The 14,373-nt window shown below is 42.2% G+C and overlaps 2 protein-coding genes across 8 annotated transcripts in view; both read left to right on the top strand.

Moving 5' to 3' along the window:
* Positions 1 to 1,098: 1,098 nt before the first annotated feature.
* LOC139562320 (myozenin-1-like) lies at positions 1,099 to 9,357 on the top strand. 2 transcript variants are annotated; one of them, XM_071379927.1, is made up of 6 exons: positions 1,099 to 1,263; positions 4,460 to 4,553; positions 7,049 to 7,236; positions 7,507 to 7,615; positions 7,948 to 8,128; positions 8,355 to 9,357. In XM_071379927.1, exons 2-6 carry the CDS (start codon positions 4,469 to 4,471, stop codon positions 8,590 to 8,592), a joined length of 801 nt encoding a protein of 266 aa, XP_071236028.1. In that variant the 5' UTR covers positions 1,099 to 1,263; positions 4,460 to 4,468; the 3' UTR covers positions 8,593 to 9,357. The 2 variants fall into 2 exon arrangements, with proteins under 2 accessions (XP_071236028.1, XP_071236027.1); XM_071379926.1 differs by having other exon boundaries at positions 1,100 to 1,263; positions 7,507 to 7,774.
* Positions 9,358 to 9,690: 333 nt separating this feature from the next.
* Positions 9,691 to 14,373, top strand: part of LOC139562318 (ubiquitin carboxyl-terminal hydrolase 54-like) — a 101,137-nt gene continuing 96,454 nt past the window's right edge. For 3 of the 6 annotated variants that reach the window (XM_071379922.1, XM_071379921.1, XM_071379918.1), the window contains exon 1: positions 9,692 to 9,788. The gene's annotated coding sequence lies outside the window, so the exon portion shown is untranslated. Of the gene's footprint in view, positions 9,789 to 14,373 lie in introns of all 6 variants that reach the window. The other 3 variants (XM_071379924.1, XM_071379925.1, XM_071379920.1) reach the window with 2 other exon arrangements.

The following is a 14,373-nucleotide window of genomic DNA, read 5'->3' as shown; positions in this document are numbered from 1 at the left end:
GTTATTGGGTCCAATGCAGAGGGTGAGGTTTTGTGATATAAATGAGAACAGTGGGAAATGAATAACGGATATCCATTATCAGCTGGGAAATACAGTATATTATACAATATTATGCCAGCAGTTTTTATTTGTGATTAATTGATTTGTTTCCTGTAACACAACAATTCACCATAACATAACCCTTCCTTCAATCTTAGTAGATAAGCTCCTGGTGCTAACAGTGAAGCACTGCAAGCCGCAAGGTCAGATGTCAAGGTTAAAAATTCAGTCCTCCTGAGTCACTGTTAACCTCCCTTACTAACGGAAATGTTTCAAATGAAGAGGCAAAGTGCAAATGGTACATTTTACTCACTTCTCTTCTAGTGAGCACACAGGGGAGAGAGAAGCTGCGACAATGACTGTAAAATGAATCATCACAAAGAGCGAATATGAATGTGGGGGTGAGATGTGTGATGGCACTCTTCACTTTGATTTTTGTTCTTCACTCTTCGTTTTGGCCTGACTTTTTTCCTACAGTAGGCTACATTACCCTGGCTTTCACTGTGATACGGAGTACACATTTGTACAGACATGCTTAAATGGGAGAACTTGAAGTGATCTACGAATTGAGTATGTAAAGTAACCAATCTACAAAATATCACACCCTGGTCTAACGTATGGATCGAATAACACTAACAGGCACATATATGAAATAACGTTCAGCCATTAAGCCATGGAGAGAGCTGTGGATTTGTCTGAGCCAACAAATCAGCACCCACTTTGGTTTAGGAGGCTATATGACCATAAATACCATACAGCAAGGACGCCTCTGCCTGACAGAAAACTGATAATCTATTGGAAGGTTGGAGTTAATTAATGAAGGGGAAAATGGGCAAACCAATGACGCCAACCCCAAATCACACCCTCAGACACTCCTCCGTCCTTTGAGGCTCTATTATAACTAAGTTTAGACTCCCCCCTCACTCTGCACCGGTTCTATACATAGGCCCCCCGGACCATCTCTTGATAGCCCCATCAGCACTTTCACCCCCCCCATCCCCCACTTTTACCCCAACCTCAACCCCCCCCCCCCCTTCCCTCCAGCCCCCCTTCAAAGATCTGCCATCCAAGCTCAGGGTGGATTTCGCACTCCCTGGGATCTGAGTCCAGCCACAGGTCAGAGGCACCCTGGGATTTGTAAACTTCGGATTAAGATTAACCTGAAGCCTTCATCTCCTACTGGTATTACTAGACCTCCTTGAACATAAGGATTTAAAAAACTGGGTGAGTGGATCATGCCATCAGCTTGATTGTACTAACCAATTGCATGCATGACTTGGCCGTCAACGGCAAACTGGAAAGTAAATACAGTTGTGCAAAAGCTTCACCTATAGCATTCAAAAATAGCTGCACTTGAGAATTGAAATTATGTTTGAAGACCTTGACTCAATAAGGAATGCATTATTTATTCATTTATGGGATATAAAGTGCTTTTGAAGGCGTGGTGAAGTGATCTTGACGTTCATTGAACATTTTTAGAATTTGCCCATCACTCAAAGACGCAGGCAGGCTCTGAGATAATGTGCTGACTGCTCCCCTTTGTCCAACAGCACATTTTATATGGTGTGCAAAGCCTGGAATACCCAGCTGGGGAGGGGAAACCTGAGTGCTGGGGTCCTCAGCTGGTGATAATTTTACAGGGGATTTACAAAGTCCTCCCCCACAATCCCTTCTCCAATCCACCCACCTCTCACCCCTCAACATCTTCATTTTAATTTTGGGAAGATTAGCTCATTCTCTTGACAATTGTGCCAATGTGTATGTGTTTGTATATGAGTGTCCATTGCGTCTCACACATCTGATAGTACACTGACGCCACTACTCGTCGCTAAAAGGTCTTGGCTGAAAATAGCTCTGGTGGATTAGGTTACAGTCAGTCGATGTGATGCGAAGTTTGCCACAGAGTGGGTCTTAAAGAAGCTGCAGACTCTCAGTAGGTACAGAACAGTATGGCTTAAAGGAGAACTACAGTACATAGAAAAGGGCTCTGTGAGACATAAACATGCTAGGTGGCGTGGTGCTTGTTCTGTATCCCAACTGAGATCTTCCATGTCTTCAAGCTTCACCTAGCAACCTAGACTACAGAGTTCCTGTGTCAAATTTCTACCTACTTTAAGAATCTATGATTACAACCATGTTCATCGTATCCATCAAATTGGATCGATGTGTTTACTGCAAATTGGATTGATCTGAAAGGCTTGGTAATTTGTGCTCATCAGCTCATGAAGAGGAATGTGTTTACTGCAACCACTGTAGGCCTACAGTATACTCTGTGTTAAACCTTTCTAATTTCTAGAGTTGTCAGACCAAACAAAACAGAAACTTACAGTGGGCTATATGATTTCTCACGGCCGGACATCTGTTGGCTCGGGGAATGTTATGGATCTGAAGCCACTCTGAACTTGGAAAAGGAGCAGAGGGCAGTCTGCACGTGTTCTTCATGGGCTCAGAAGCATGGCCTCATAAGTGTGGGTCCCAACATAGTGCAATGGTTAGAGATTATCACTAGAGGGACTCCAATCCCCGATCTCCTCTCTCTGTGCTGCCTTGAACAGAAACACTTTCTTTTCCACAATTAGTTTTTTCTGCTAATGAGTGGCTACAGAGAGACCATATATACACATATATACAGTACCAGACAAACGTTTGGACACACCCACTCATTCAAAGGTTTTTCTTTATTTGTATTATTTTATACATTGTAGAATAATAGTGAAGACATCAAAACTATGAAATAACACATATGGAATCATGTAGTAACCAAAAAAGTGCTAAACAAATCAAAATATATGTTATATTTGAGATTCTTCAAAGTAGCCACCCTTTGCTCGCACACTCTTGTTATTCTCTCAACCAGCTTCACCTGGAATACTTTTCCAACAGTCTTGAAGGAGTTCCCGAATATGCTGAGTACTTGTTGGCTGCTTTTCCTTCACTCTATGGTCCAACTCATCCCAGACCATCTCAATTGGGTTGAGGTCGGGTGATTGTGGAGACAGGGCATCTGATGCAGCACTCCATCGTTCTCCTTCTTGGTCAAATAGCCCTTACACAGCTTGGAGGTGTGTTTTTGGTCATTGGCCTGTTGAAAAACAAATGATAGTCCCACTAAGCGCAAACCAGATGGGATGGCGTATCGCTGCAGAATGCTGTGGTAGCCATGCTGGTTAAGTGTGCCTTGAATTCTAAATATATTAAAGACAGTGTCACCAGCAAAGCACCCTTACACCATCCCACCACCTCCTCCATGCTTCAAAGTGGGAACCACACATGCGGAGATCTTCTGTTCACCTACACTACATCTCACAAAGACACGGCGGTTGGAACCAAAAATCTCAAATTTGGATTCATCAGACCAAAGGACAGATTTCCACCGGTCTAATGTCCATTGCTCGAGTTTCTTGGCCCAAGCAAGTCTCATCTTATTATTGGCATCGGCAGCGTAACAGCGTAGCCTAGTGGTTAGAGCGTTGGACTAGTAACCGAAAGGTTGCAAGATCGAATCCCTGAGCTGACAAGGTACAATTCTGTCGTTCTGCCTCTGAACAAGGCAGTTAACCCACTGCTCCTAGGTCATCATTGAAAATAAGAATTTGTTCTGAACTGACTTGCCTAGTAAAATAAAAAATCCTTTAGTAGTGGTTTCTTTGCAGCAATTTGACCATGAAGGCCTGATTCACGCAGTATCATCTGAACAGTTGATGTTGTGTCTGTTACTTGAACTCTGTGAATAATTTATTTGGGCTGCAATCTGAGGTGCAGTTAACTCTAATGAACTTATCCTCTGCAGCAGAGGTGCTCCATGCTGGGTCTTCCTTTCATCATAGCGCTTGGTGGTTTTTGCGACTGCACTTGAAGAAACTTTCAAAGTTCTTGAAATGTTCCGGATTGACTGACCTTCATGTCTTAAAGTAATGATGGGCTGTCGTTTCTCTTTGCTTATTTGACTGTTCTTGCCATTATATGAAGTTGGTATTTTACCAAATAGGGCTATCTTCTGTATACCACCCCTCCCAACACAACTGACAACACAACTGATTGATTTAACAAGGCACACCTGTTAATTGAAATGCATTCCAGGTGACTACCTCATGAAGCTGGTTGAGAGAATATCAAGAGTGTGCAAAGCTGTCATCAAGGCAAAGGGTGGCTACTTTGAATAATCTCAAATGTAACATATATTTTGATTAGTTTAACACTTTTTTGGTTACTACATGATTCCATATGTATTATTTCATAGTTTTGATATCTTCACTATTATTCTAAAATGGAGAATGAGTAGGTGTGTCCAGACTTTTGACTGGTACTGTATATATATATATATATATCTAAATACAGTATAGCTAAATCCAGACATATTATACAGTAGCTTGGTATGTTCTGTGACCTTTTCTAACTTCCTGTTTACATGTGTTCTCAGTCTGCAGTCATGCCTCATGGAACACCTGCCCCACCTAACAAGCGGAAAAAGCCCTCTAAGATCATCACTGACCTGTCACATGTCACTCAAGATGGTAAGGCACGAACATGTGAGCTCATAAACACAATACATTGCATGTACAAAGGTACATTGCTCACACATCATTAAAAAAATATAATAAGGAGATCTCCCAAGTTATGTGAGAGACCGCACAGTACCATACATTAAATTCTAATCAGTAACATTTATCAATATGAGCCTGTGGTATTATCAAGAGTAACATACTGCACTAATTGGTAAACCAAGAGGGCAGGCAGGGGGACACTTGTCAAAGAGACTCCTCCACATGGATACACTTAACATGTCCTAATGACTAGCGCCCTGTCACACACACAAACATTTATCTCATAGAATTCACAGCACAAATACGATCTCTCCTTTACAATCATCGCAGTAATGGTTTACTCTCCCCTCCCTCTCAGCTGTTAGGATCCATGCTTCATTAACCAGCGATGGCATGATGATTTTTAATGAAAATGATGCAGGTGTTTTTCCCCTCCATCCATTAAGTGCTCCAGATCTGCATGCAAGTAAATATGGTAGTCTCCGTTGACATCAGTAAAGTGTACATTTATGTTGCCCTTACACTTCAGTTGTGCTGTGCACTAAATACTTTTTTGTGTAATGTGTCCTGACAGATATAGCAATAAGGCCTAAGCAGAAAGCTGTGTTTTAACAGCAGGTTCATGTTTATTGAGATAAATCTTGTCCTTAACACAGAACTGAGCGATCTTCGCAAGATGGGCTAGCTGCAAAGTCCAAATAGGCTATATTGTAAAGAGTTATGAAATGAATGTAAGATTAGGGTTAAGCATATTTGTAAGAAGTGTGGTTACGTTTGGGGTTAAAGTCCCCATGCAATCTTTGTCATTTTATTTGGAAATCATCACTGCATGTCTAATAAATCACCGTGTGTGCTTATTTAATGAAAATAACTCCACAATATATTTGTATCATGTATTTCCCTGAGACTCCTTTAACCTGTGAAATGCTCAGTCTGATCATGTGGGCGTTAGGAAAACATTTGAAGATATTTACATAAAATCACGTTTTTAAATGCATTGCCCCTTTTAAGGTTAGGGTTTGGTTTAAAATCAGATGTTGTGATTTTGTGGCTGTGCCAGCTAGCTGCAGCATTCAAACGTATTCCCCTCCACAAGAGAAGCCACGTCTGTTGTAGCTTATAACAGAAATAGACAGAAATCATATTTGAATCACATAACTAGTGTTGACTTTTAATGTCAACATAAAAATGGTACTGTCAAACATTACAAAATCGTAATGCCACAAAAGTCATTGAGACACAAGCATAGTCCTTTTGAACTGCAGAATTTATTGCCAGGGAAACAAACAGGAATGCTAAATTATTAAATCCACCAAATTTAATCAGAGTTAATGTGTGTTTATCTAGTGACAATTCCTACAATGGAAACGGGTGGCAAGAACTTAGCAGGAATTAAAAGGATGTAATGTTGAGAGGATGTGCTTTGTCAAAACGGTGTGGGATGAATGTTCTCATAACAAAGTTCTAAGGCCTGGTGGTGCTATGTAAATAATCAGCTGCTATCTGAAAACCTGTTTTTTTTTACACACAGAGAACATTTTACATAAGAGCTTACCGTAGATAGATAGATAGATAGATAGATAAAGAACAAAGCAAAGAATGATTAGGCTACTACAAAAAAAGTATAAAAGACACATATGTATCATATTAGTAGTATAGCCTACTGTTATATAGGTATTGTATTACTGCACTGTATTACTGCATTGTATTACTCCATAGCTTAAGAATTGTTGTGGAACATCTTCCCTGTGCAGTGTTACGGATTGAAGACTTTCTCCCTTCACTCATCCTCTCGGTCTCAACACCCTGTGACTTCTGACCAATGGATCATAAGCACTGAGAACAGAACAAATATAGACAACACAGACATGAAAACGACTCAGGCCTTACCTCATAAAGCCATAAAGCCTCAGTCAGAGTCAGGCCCAAACTCGGGGATGAGCTGTTCTCTGCTCTCTCTCCTCCACATTGTTGAAGAACAGCCAGTTCATCTTTGGGCAGAGAGATTTATGAATTTTCCACCGTAATGATACCAAGAATCTGAGAGCATCCCCCTCCTAGGCAACCATCTGCACTGAGTGTAATTTCTGCTGAGATGTAGAGATCACGTCACACCCACACAGATGTGTTTTCTAGGTGAAAGATGATGCACGCAAAGTACTTTAACATTCATTCAAACAATGCTAAGCAAAACGTAGAACCAATTCAAACCAAACAGGTAAGATTCTTTCTGCATAGGGAGATACATTGCTGAGTGTATTTTTGTATCACACTGCAGACATTGTTGAGTCCAATAATCCAAGTTTGAACAAATGCTGAACCAGAATAATTATGTTTTTGATTTATCCCGGAAACCTGGTCTACAAGTTTAATGGAATAGAGCCTTATACAGTATGTTCATACAGTACAATGTAGAGAAACAACAAGAGAAATTAATAGACAGTGTGAACATTTCTCATCTGCAGAGTATGAGTCAGAGCCTGAGGCGTCAGAGTTTGACCTGGGGACGAAGATCAAGACTCCCAAGGACACCATGCTGGAAGAGCTGAACCTCTTCACCAACAAGGGCTCCAAGATGTTCCAGAGGAGGCAGAAGCGTGTGGAGAAGTTCATATACGAGAACAACCCTGACCTCTTCGGCAGTGAGTCTATGGTGAGAAAAAGGAGGTCAATCATCCAAGTCAAAATTAAAAACTTGATATAACAATAATACATGTTAGTATTATACTGTATATAGTTCATGTAGAAATTCTGTCCAAAGAGCTTTAACGTAAAACAATTGCAGTGAAAATTGGCAATGGATGAGGGAAGGAAGTACAACCCATGGATAGATAGGGAAATTATCACAATGTTGAGGCTATCAATATATATTTCAACAACCACCCAGGTTGGAAGCTTGTCTTACTTGTGTGTTTCGTTTCAGGAGAACTTCCAGAAGTTGGTCCCCAGCCTGGGTGGCACAATGATGTTGGACGCTAGTGGCCACATGGTGGAGAAGAAGGCAGGCCCTCCTGTGCCCCCTCCCAAACCAGGCAAAGATGGGCATGGTCATGGTCATGGTCAGGGACATGAGCATGGACATGAGCATGGACATGAGCATGGACATGAGCATGGACATGAGCATGGACATGAGCATGGACACCATGGACATACACATCATGATGATGTTGCTCCAGGAGAACATGGTCATGGTCAGTATCCGCTCATATCAACTAGAAAAAGTGATTTTGAATGAATGGAGTGCAGTGCAATCAATATATCAGATTTTGCCTGACTTGACTTTTCCTGGAGATTTATTCCAAAGAGGCTTGAACATCATGTGATAGAATATCTGTTTTCCTGACTCACTGTTTTCTTCCTACAGGTAGTCATGGAGTAGAGGTTGCCTTAGACAAGGCCAAGAAGAGGCATGATTATGTCCCCTCATACGTATCACCATGGGAAAAGGCCATGAAGGGCAACCAGGAGCTGACATCCAGCATGAGATATCATATGCCAGGCCCCCATGCCCACCATGATCTGCCCAAGTTCAAGTCCTTCAACAGGTACAGTCCCCTCTATGCTTTGCATGGTTGACTCCATAGCATCTAAAAAATATATATTTATTTGAAAAGAGCATGAAGTAATGGAGCCCACCCATTTACTATCAAACTCAGACTCTTATATTGTCCATCCATGTATGTGACACACATGTACAGAAGTTGCCTTAGAAGATTTATTTCGTTTATTTTCCTCATATTCTTTTGTTGCCCATCACTTTATCTATCTTAGGAGTGCTACACCGTTTGGGGGCTTTGATAAGGCCTCGCAGCTCATGACCTTCCAGCTGCCAGACACCCATGAGGTGGCCCATGATGAGCCTGAACTGGCTATGGTATACCAGCATGAGATTGGCGCTCGACCCTCCTTCAACCGCACTCCTATAGGCTGGGTGGGGAGCGGTGAGCCCAGCAGCATCCACATCGAGTTGGACGCCATGCCCTTCGATGGGGAGACTGACGACCTGTGAATAGCATGCCCCACAGACCCAGATGTGCAGATAAAGACCACGCACGAATATATACAATTACATAAACAAAAACCCTAACTTTTTTTGAAAGGTTTGGGATGCAATCAGCTTTTCCTTGGATTGAATTAATTAATAGGAAAGTGTGTATGAAATGAACCACGTAGCTCAATATTGGGCTCTTTAATTTAGACAGACAGACAGACAGACAGACAGACAGACAGACAGACAGACAGACAGACAGACAGACAGACAGACAGACAGACAGACAGACAGACAGAGAAGGAGTGAAAGTAAACACAATAGGCTACCATAACTCTGATTTATGCTTACACTTACTTTTTCATGATGATTAATTTAAGGGGCATAGTATATTGTGCAATCACACTACAACTGTGTAGCTTATTCAAAAAGCAGCAAAATAACATATTTTGTCCATGAGGAGAACAGGTAAACACGACGGAGAGTTTGAGTATTGTTTAGCTTTTCAGCATGTTGATGTGACTCATTGCTCATCAGGACAGCCACAAGTTGTTCATTTAGCTTCTAGCCTTCTACCATCATGGCTTTTACTGTATTTCTGTGTTTTTTCTGTGTTTCTATGCCGTTTTCACTTTTGACAGCTTTGTCAAGCCCCTGCAAATCCAGCCCATCCCAGGATGCATGCAGTAAGCATGAGGTGAGGTGTGTTAATGTCTGTTGAGTGATAGAGATGATGTTCTACTGCATCACCCAATTTTTCTCCCTAATAAACTTTTTCCAATTGTAGTTTGCATCTGTTATTCTTTTTATCTCGCATGTGTACAGTGTAAGGCTAACTATAATCTTTAGTGGAACAAATAGACAGGAGGCCAGTCTAATGTGCTGGGACCCTCTTTAGGGCCCCACAGTGTAATTCACTTGATGGAAGACAGTGATGCAACAGGGATGAATTTCAAAGGATCTTTACCTGTGACAAACACACCTTAAAAATGTGAAATAAAATCATCAGTCAGTGCCCCCTTTTTTCCTTCTCAGTCCGTCCCCCTGTGCCAAGCACTTGAATATCACCTCTCAAGACGCCAAGCCAAAATATCGCGAGCATTGGTTGCCTTGGCTGCAGCGCAGGGTGACGCTAGAGGTTTGACTGGGGTTTAGCGGCAGAGCGTTTCACTCAAGTCCCTCAGGACAAGGGACAAGGCAACATCGGGGTTGAAAAGGTAAGTCGGCTGTCCACAAACTTGATACATAAACCAAATGATAAATTGGAAGGATTTAGATAAAATTACCAATTTAGAACACGACTTAAGTTATGGAACATGGACAAATACAGGCTGCAATCGCGTGTAGGCTAAATGCACGCGAGTCCTGTGATACATTGAGAGTGACGTTCACCATATGGATGCGTTGCAAGACGATGCTCTGTCTGCACGGTGACCACAGCACATTGGATTTCGACTTCGTTATCTAACGGGCTCTCTTGATTATTTAGACTGCGCATACGCAGCCATATGCACGCCATACCTCGTACGTTGTTTGCTTCTACCAGATATTTAACTTGCGTGCACAGTGTGTTAGCATTGATACAGATTATCTCCAACGGCGGTTACCAGTTTAAATCAAATCAAATGCTATTAGTCGCATACGCCGTTTACAGCAGGTATAAAATGTACAGCGAAATGCTTGTGTGCTAGCTCCCTCAACAATGCAGTACATTAGTCAATAACAATAATATAGTATGCATAGTAATACTGGACTGTATTACACTGTTTTTACACGTATAAAGTGGGTAGTGTCTTCATGTCACGCTGTGGAATAAATAGAACAGCAGGGTTGACTGTGTGTGTGTGTGTGAGAGAGAGAGAGAGTTCTGAGTGTGTTGGGTGCATGTGTGTAAGTTTGTGGGTAAGGGTTCGATGTGTTGGTAGTCAGTGCAAATAATCTCTAAAGTGCAGATAGTCTCTGAGGTGCAAATAGTCTCTGTAGGTGCATGTCTGTACAGGTAGACATCTAGGGTTAGCTGTTCCGCAGTTTGATGGCCTGTTGATCCGAAACCCAATGCTCCGATGCCACTTGCCAGATGGGAACAGAGTGAACAGTCCGTGGTTCGGGTGACAGGAGTCCTTGACAATCTTTCGGGCCTTTCTCAGACACCGCCTGGAGTACATGTCCCGGAGGGCAGGGGGCTCGCCCCCAGTGATGTATTGGGCCGTCCTGACCATCCTTTGTAGAACCTTATGGTTGAGGGCGGTGCAGTTGCTGTACCAAACGGTGATGCAGCCGGTCAAGATGCTCTCGATTGTGCAGCTGTAGAACTTCTCCAGGACCCGAGGGCCCATGCCAAATTTCTTCAGTCGCCTGAGGTTGAAGAGGCACTGTTGCACCTTCTTCACATCGGTAGTGGAGGGATTGGACCATGTCAGGTCATCTGTGATGTGCACACTGAGGAACTTGAAGCTTTTGACCCTCTCCACTGCAGCTCCGTCGATGGCAAGGGGCGTGCTCCCCCTCCTGTTTCCTGTAGTCCACGATCAACATTAGAGGCCACTCTGGCAGGGCTCTAACCTCCTCCCTGTAGGCTGTCTCGTCGGCGATCAGGCCCACCACCGTCGTGCCATCGGGAAACTTGGTATTTTTGGTATTTTATTGGGATCCCCATTAGCTGCTGCAAAAGTAGCAACTCTTCCTGGGTTCCACATGAAACATGACATAGTACAGAACATTAAAAGACAAGAACAGCTTAAGGACAGAACTACATCAATTAGTGATTAATGATGGTGTTGGAGTTGTGTGTGGCCAAGCAGTTGTGGGTGTACATAGAGGACAGTAGGGGACTAAGCACGCACCCCTGGGGCTCCGCCATGTTGAGGGTCGGCGTGGTGGAGGTGTGTTGCCTACCCTCACCACCTGGAGTTTGCCTGTCAGGAAGTCCTGGATCCAGGAAAAGGAGTGATTCACGGCTAAATTGTTAGCTGCATCTACTCCGCAACTCGGCAAGCGTTGTTGATTTAGATATAGCTAATGCATTCTATATGATACTTGGTGTTATGAACACATACTAATCAAGGTACGTGGATAAGCATGGAAATAGTTTCTCTTGTCTTGTCAACCCGCCTCTCCGTCTGTCAGACTCAGTTGCTGATATAGCTCCTATACCCTAAAAAAAAATGATATGGTGCATTTGTAGAGATGTCATCCTGTTTTATCTTAAACATTTCAACAACAAAAATGCATTTCGCCCTCACGCGTGCCAGATGTATAATTGTTTAATCCTTGTTTGATTCCATCATTGATCCTAATGGATGAATTGATACATGTCATTTCACACGTACAATAATGCAGAACAGTGTAGTAATGCTGTGTTACGACGTGCTACAGTGTAGTAATGCTGTGTTACGACGTGTTACAGTGTAGTAATGCTGTGTTACGACGTGTTACAGTGTAGTAATGCTGTGTTACGACGTGTTACAGTGTAGTAATGCTGTGTTACGACGTGTTACAGTGTAGTAATGCTGTGTTACGACGTGTTACAGTGTAGTAATGCTGTGTTACGTCGCGCTACAGTGTAGTAATGCTGTGTTACGTCGTGTTACAGTGTAGTAATGCTGTGTTACGACGTGTTACAGTGTAGTAATGCTGTGTTACGACGTGTTACAGTGTAGTAATGCTGTTTTACGACGTGTTACAGTGTAGTAATGCTGTGTTACGACTTGCTACAGTGTAGTAATGCTGTGTTACGGCGTGTTACAGTGTAGTAATGCTGTTTTACGACGTGTTACAGTGTAGTAATGCTGTGTTACGGCGTGTTACAGTGTAGTAATGCTGTTTTACGACGTGTTACAGTGTAGTGATACTGTGTTACGACGTGTTACAGTGTAGTAATGCTGTGTTACGTCACGCTACAATGTAGTAATGCTGTGTTACGACGTGTTACAGTGTAGTAATGCTGTGTTACGTCACGCTACAATGTAGTAATGCTGTGTTACGACGTGTTACAGTGTAGTAATGCTGTGTTACGTCACGCTACAATGTAGTAATGCTGTGTTACGACGTGTTACAGTGTAGTAATGCTGTGTTACGTCACGCTACAGTGTAGTAATGCTGTGTTACAACGTGTTACAGTGTAGTAATGCTGTGTTACGTCACGCTACAGTGTAGTAATGCTGTGTTACGACGTGTTACAGTGTAACCTACTTGAGAAAGTTGAACGGTTTTTACACAGTGGAATAGTTTTGCTACATAATGTTGCTTTTATGATGGAAGGCGAAGAACAGAAAAATTAGACAGTTGACAATATGATGGATTTAAAAAATATAATTTGAAGACAGGTAAATAAAGATAGAATAACCTAAACTTGTGTGCCTATGATGTCCTGTGGATGCGGAAAATAGAAACATAATATGCCCTTGTCTAGGCTACTCTTCACTTCCCCTTAACAGGGCTCTGTCATCGGGAAAAGTACATACAATTACATGCAGCTTTTTTGTCATCTCATCCGTTTTCAAAACATACAGTATTTTTCCCAAGTGGCATGTTATTGAATTGACTGTGGGAGATGCTGCATGTGTGATGTGGGTGTGAAAATTCACCCCAGTAACATATGGTTCCCCAGCACCCAAACTGATGTGTGAGTGTAGTACTTTTATAATCAACCATTGGATTTTCTATATTATTTAGCACAGTCAGTGTTTTCTTACATAACATGATTGTAAATCTATTTTAAGCCCCCACCGTGCAAGTCTCTGCTTTGTTTTCTGCTGATGAAGAGAAAATGACAGGATTTTATTGTTTCGTCTATGATAGGTGGGAACGCACAGTTGAAGTCGGAAGTATACATACACCTTAGCCAAATACATTTAAACTCAGTTTTTCACAATTCCTGACATTTAATCAGAGTAAAAATGTCCTGTCTTAGGTCAGTTAGGATCACCACTTTATTTTAAGAATGTGAAATGTCAGAATAATAGTAGAGAGAATTATTTATTTCAGCTTTTATTTCTTTCATCACATTCCCAGTGGCTCAGAAGTTTACATACACTCAGTTAGTATTTGGTAGCATTGCCTTTAAATTGTTTAACTTGGGTCAAACGTGTCGGGTAGCCTTCCACAAGCTTCCCACAATAAGTTGGGTGAATTTTGACCCATTCTTCCTGGCAGAGCTGGTGTAAATGAGTCAGGTTTGTAGGCCTCCTTGCTCGCACACACTTTTTTAGTTCTGCCCACACATTTTTTATAGGATTGAGGTCAGGGCTTTGTGATGGCCACTCCAATACCTTGCCTTTGTTGTCCTTAAGCCATTTTGCCACAACTTTGGAAGTATGCTTGGGGTCATTGTCCATTTGGAAGACCCATTTGCGACCAAGCTTTAACTTCCTGACTGATGTCTTAAGATGTTGCTTCAATATATCCACATAATTTTCCACCCTCATGATGCCATCTATTTTGTGAAGTGCACCAGTCCCTCCTGCAGCAAAGCACCCCCACAACATGATGCTGCCACCCCCGTGCTTCTAGTTTGGGATGGTGTTCTTCGGCTTGCAAGCCTTCCCCTTTTTCCTCCAAACATAACGATGGTCATTATGGCCAAACAGTTCTATTTTTGTTTCATCAGACCAGAGGACATTTCTCCAAAAAGTCCGATCTTTGTCCCCATGTGCAGTTGCAAACCGTAGTCTGGCTTTTTTATGGCGGTCTTGGGACAGTGGCTTCCTCCTTGCTGAGCGACCTTTCAGGTTATGTCGATATAGAACTTGTTTTACTGTGGATATAAATACTTGTGTACCTGTTTCCTCCAGCATCTTCACA

Source organism: Salvelinus alpinus, chromosome 32 (assembly GCF_045679555.1).
Source record: "Salvelinus alpinus chromosome 32, SLU_Salpinus.1, whole genome shotgun sequence".
Taxonomy (NCBI): domain Eukaryota; kingdom Metazoa; phylum Chordata; class Actinopteri; order Salmoniformes; family Salmonidae; genus Salvelinus; species Salvelinus alpinus.
The sequence above is the reverse complement of the archived record's forward strand: the minus strand, read 5'-3'. Positions and strand labels throughout refer to the sequence as shown.

Bases quoted from the DNA above. Each gene is read 5' to 3' on its own strand.
- LOC139562320 (XM_071379926.1), top strand. From the start codon at position 4,469: ATGCCTCATGGAACACCTGCCCCACCTAACAAGCGGAAAAAGCCCTCT. The intron at 7,775-7,947 runs GTCAGTATCCGC...TTCTTCCTACAG, and splicing joins TCCAGGAGAACATGGTCATG to GTAGTCATGGAGTAGAGGTT. The intron at 8,129-8,354 runs GTACAGTCCCCT...TATCTATCTTAG, and splicing joins AAGTTCAAGTCCTTCAACAG to GAGTGCTACACCGTTTGGGG.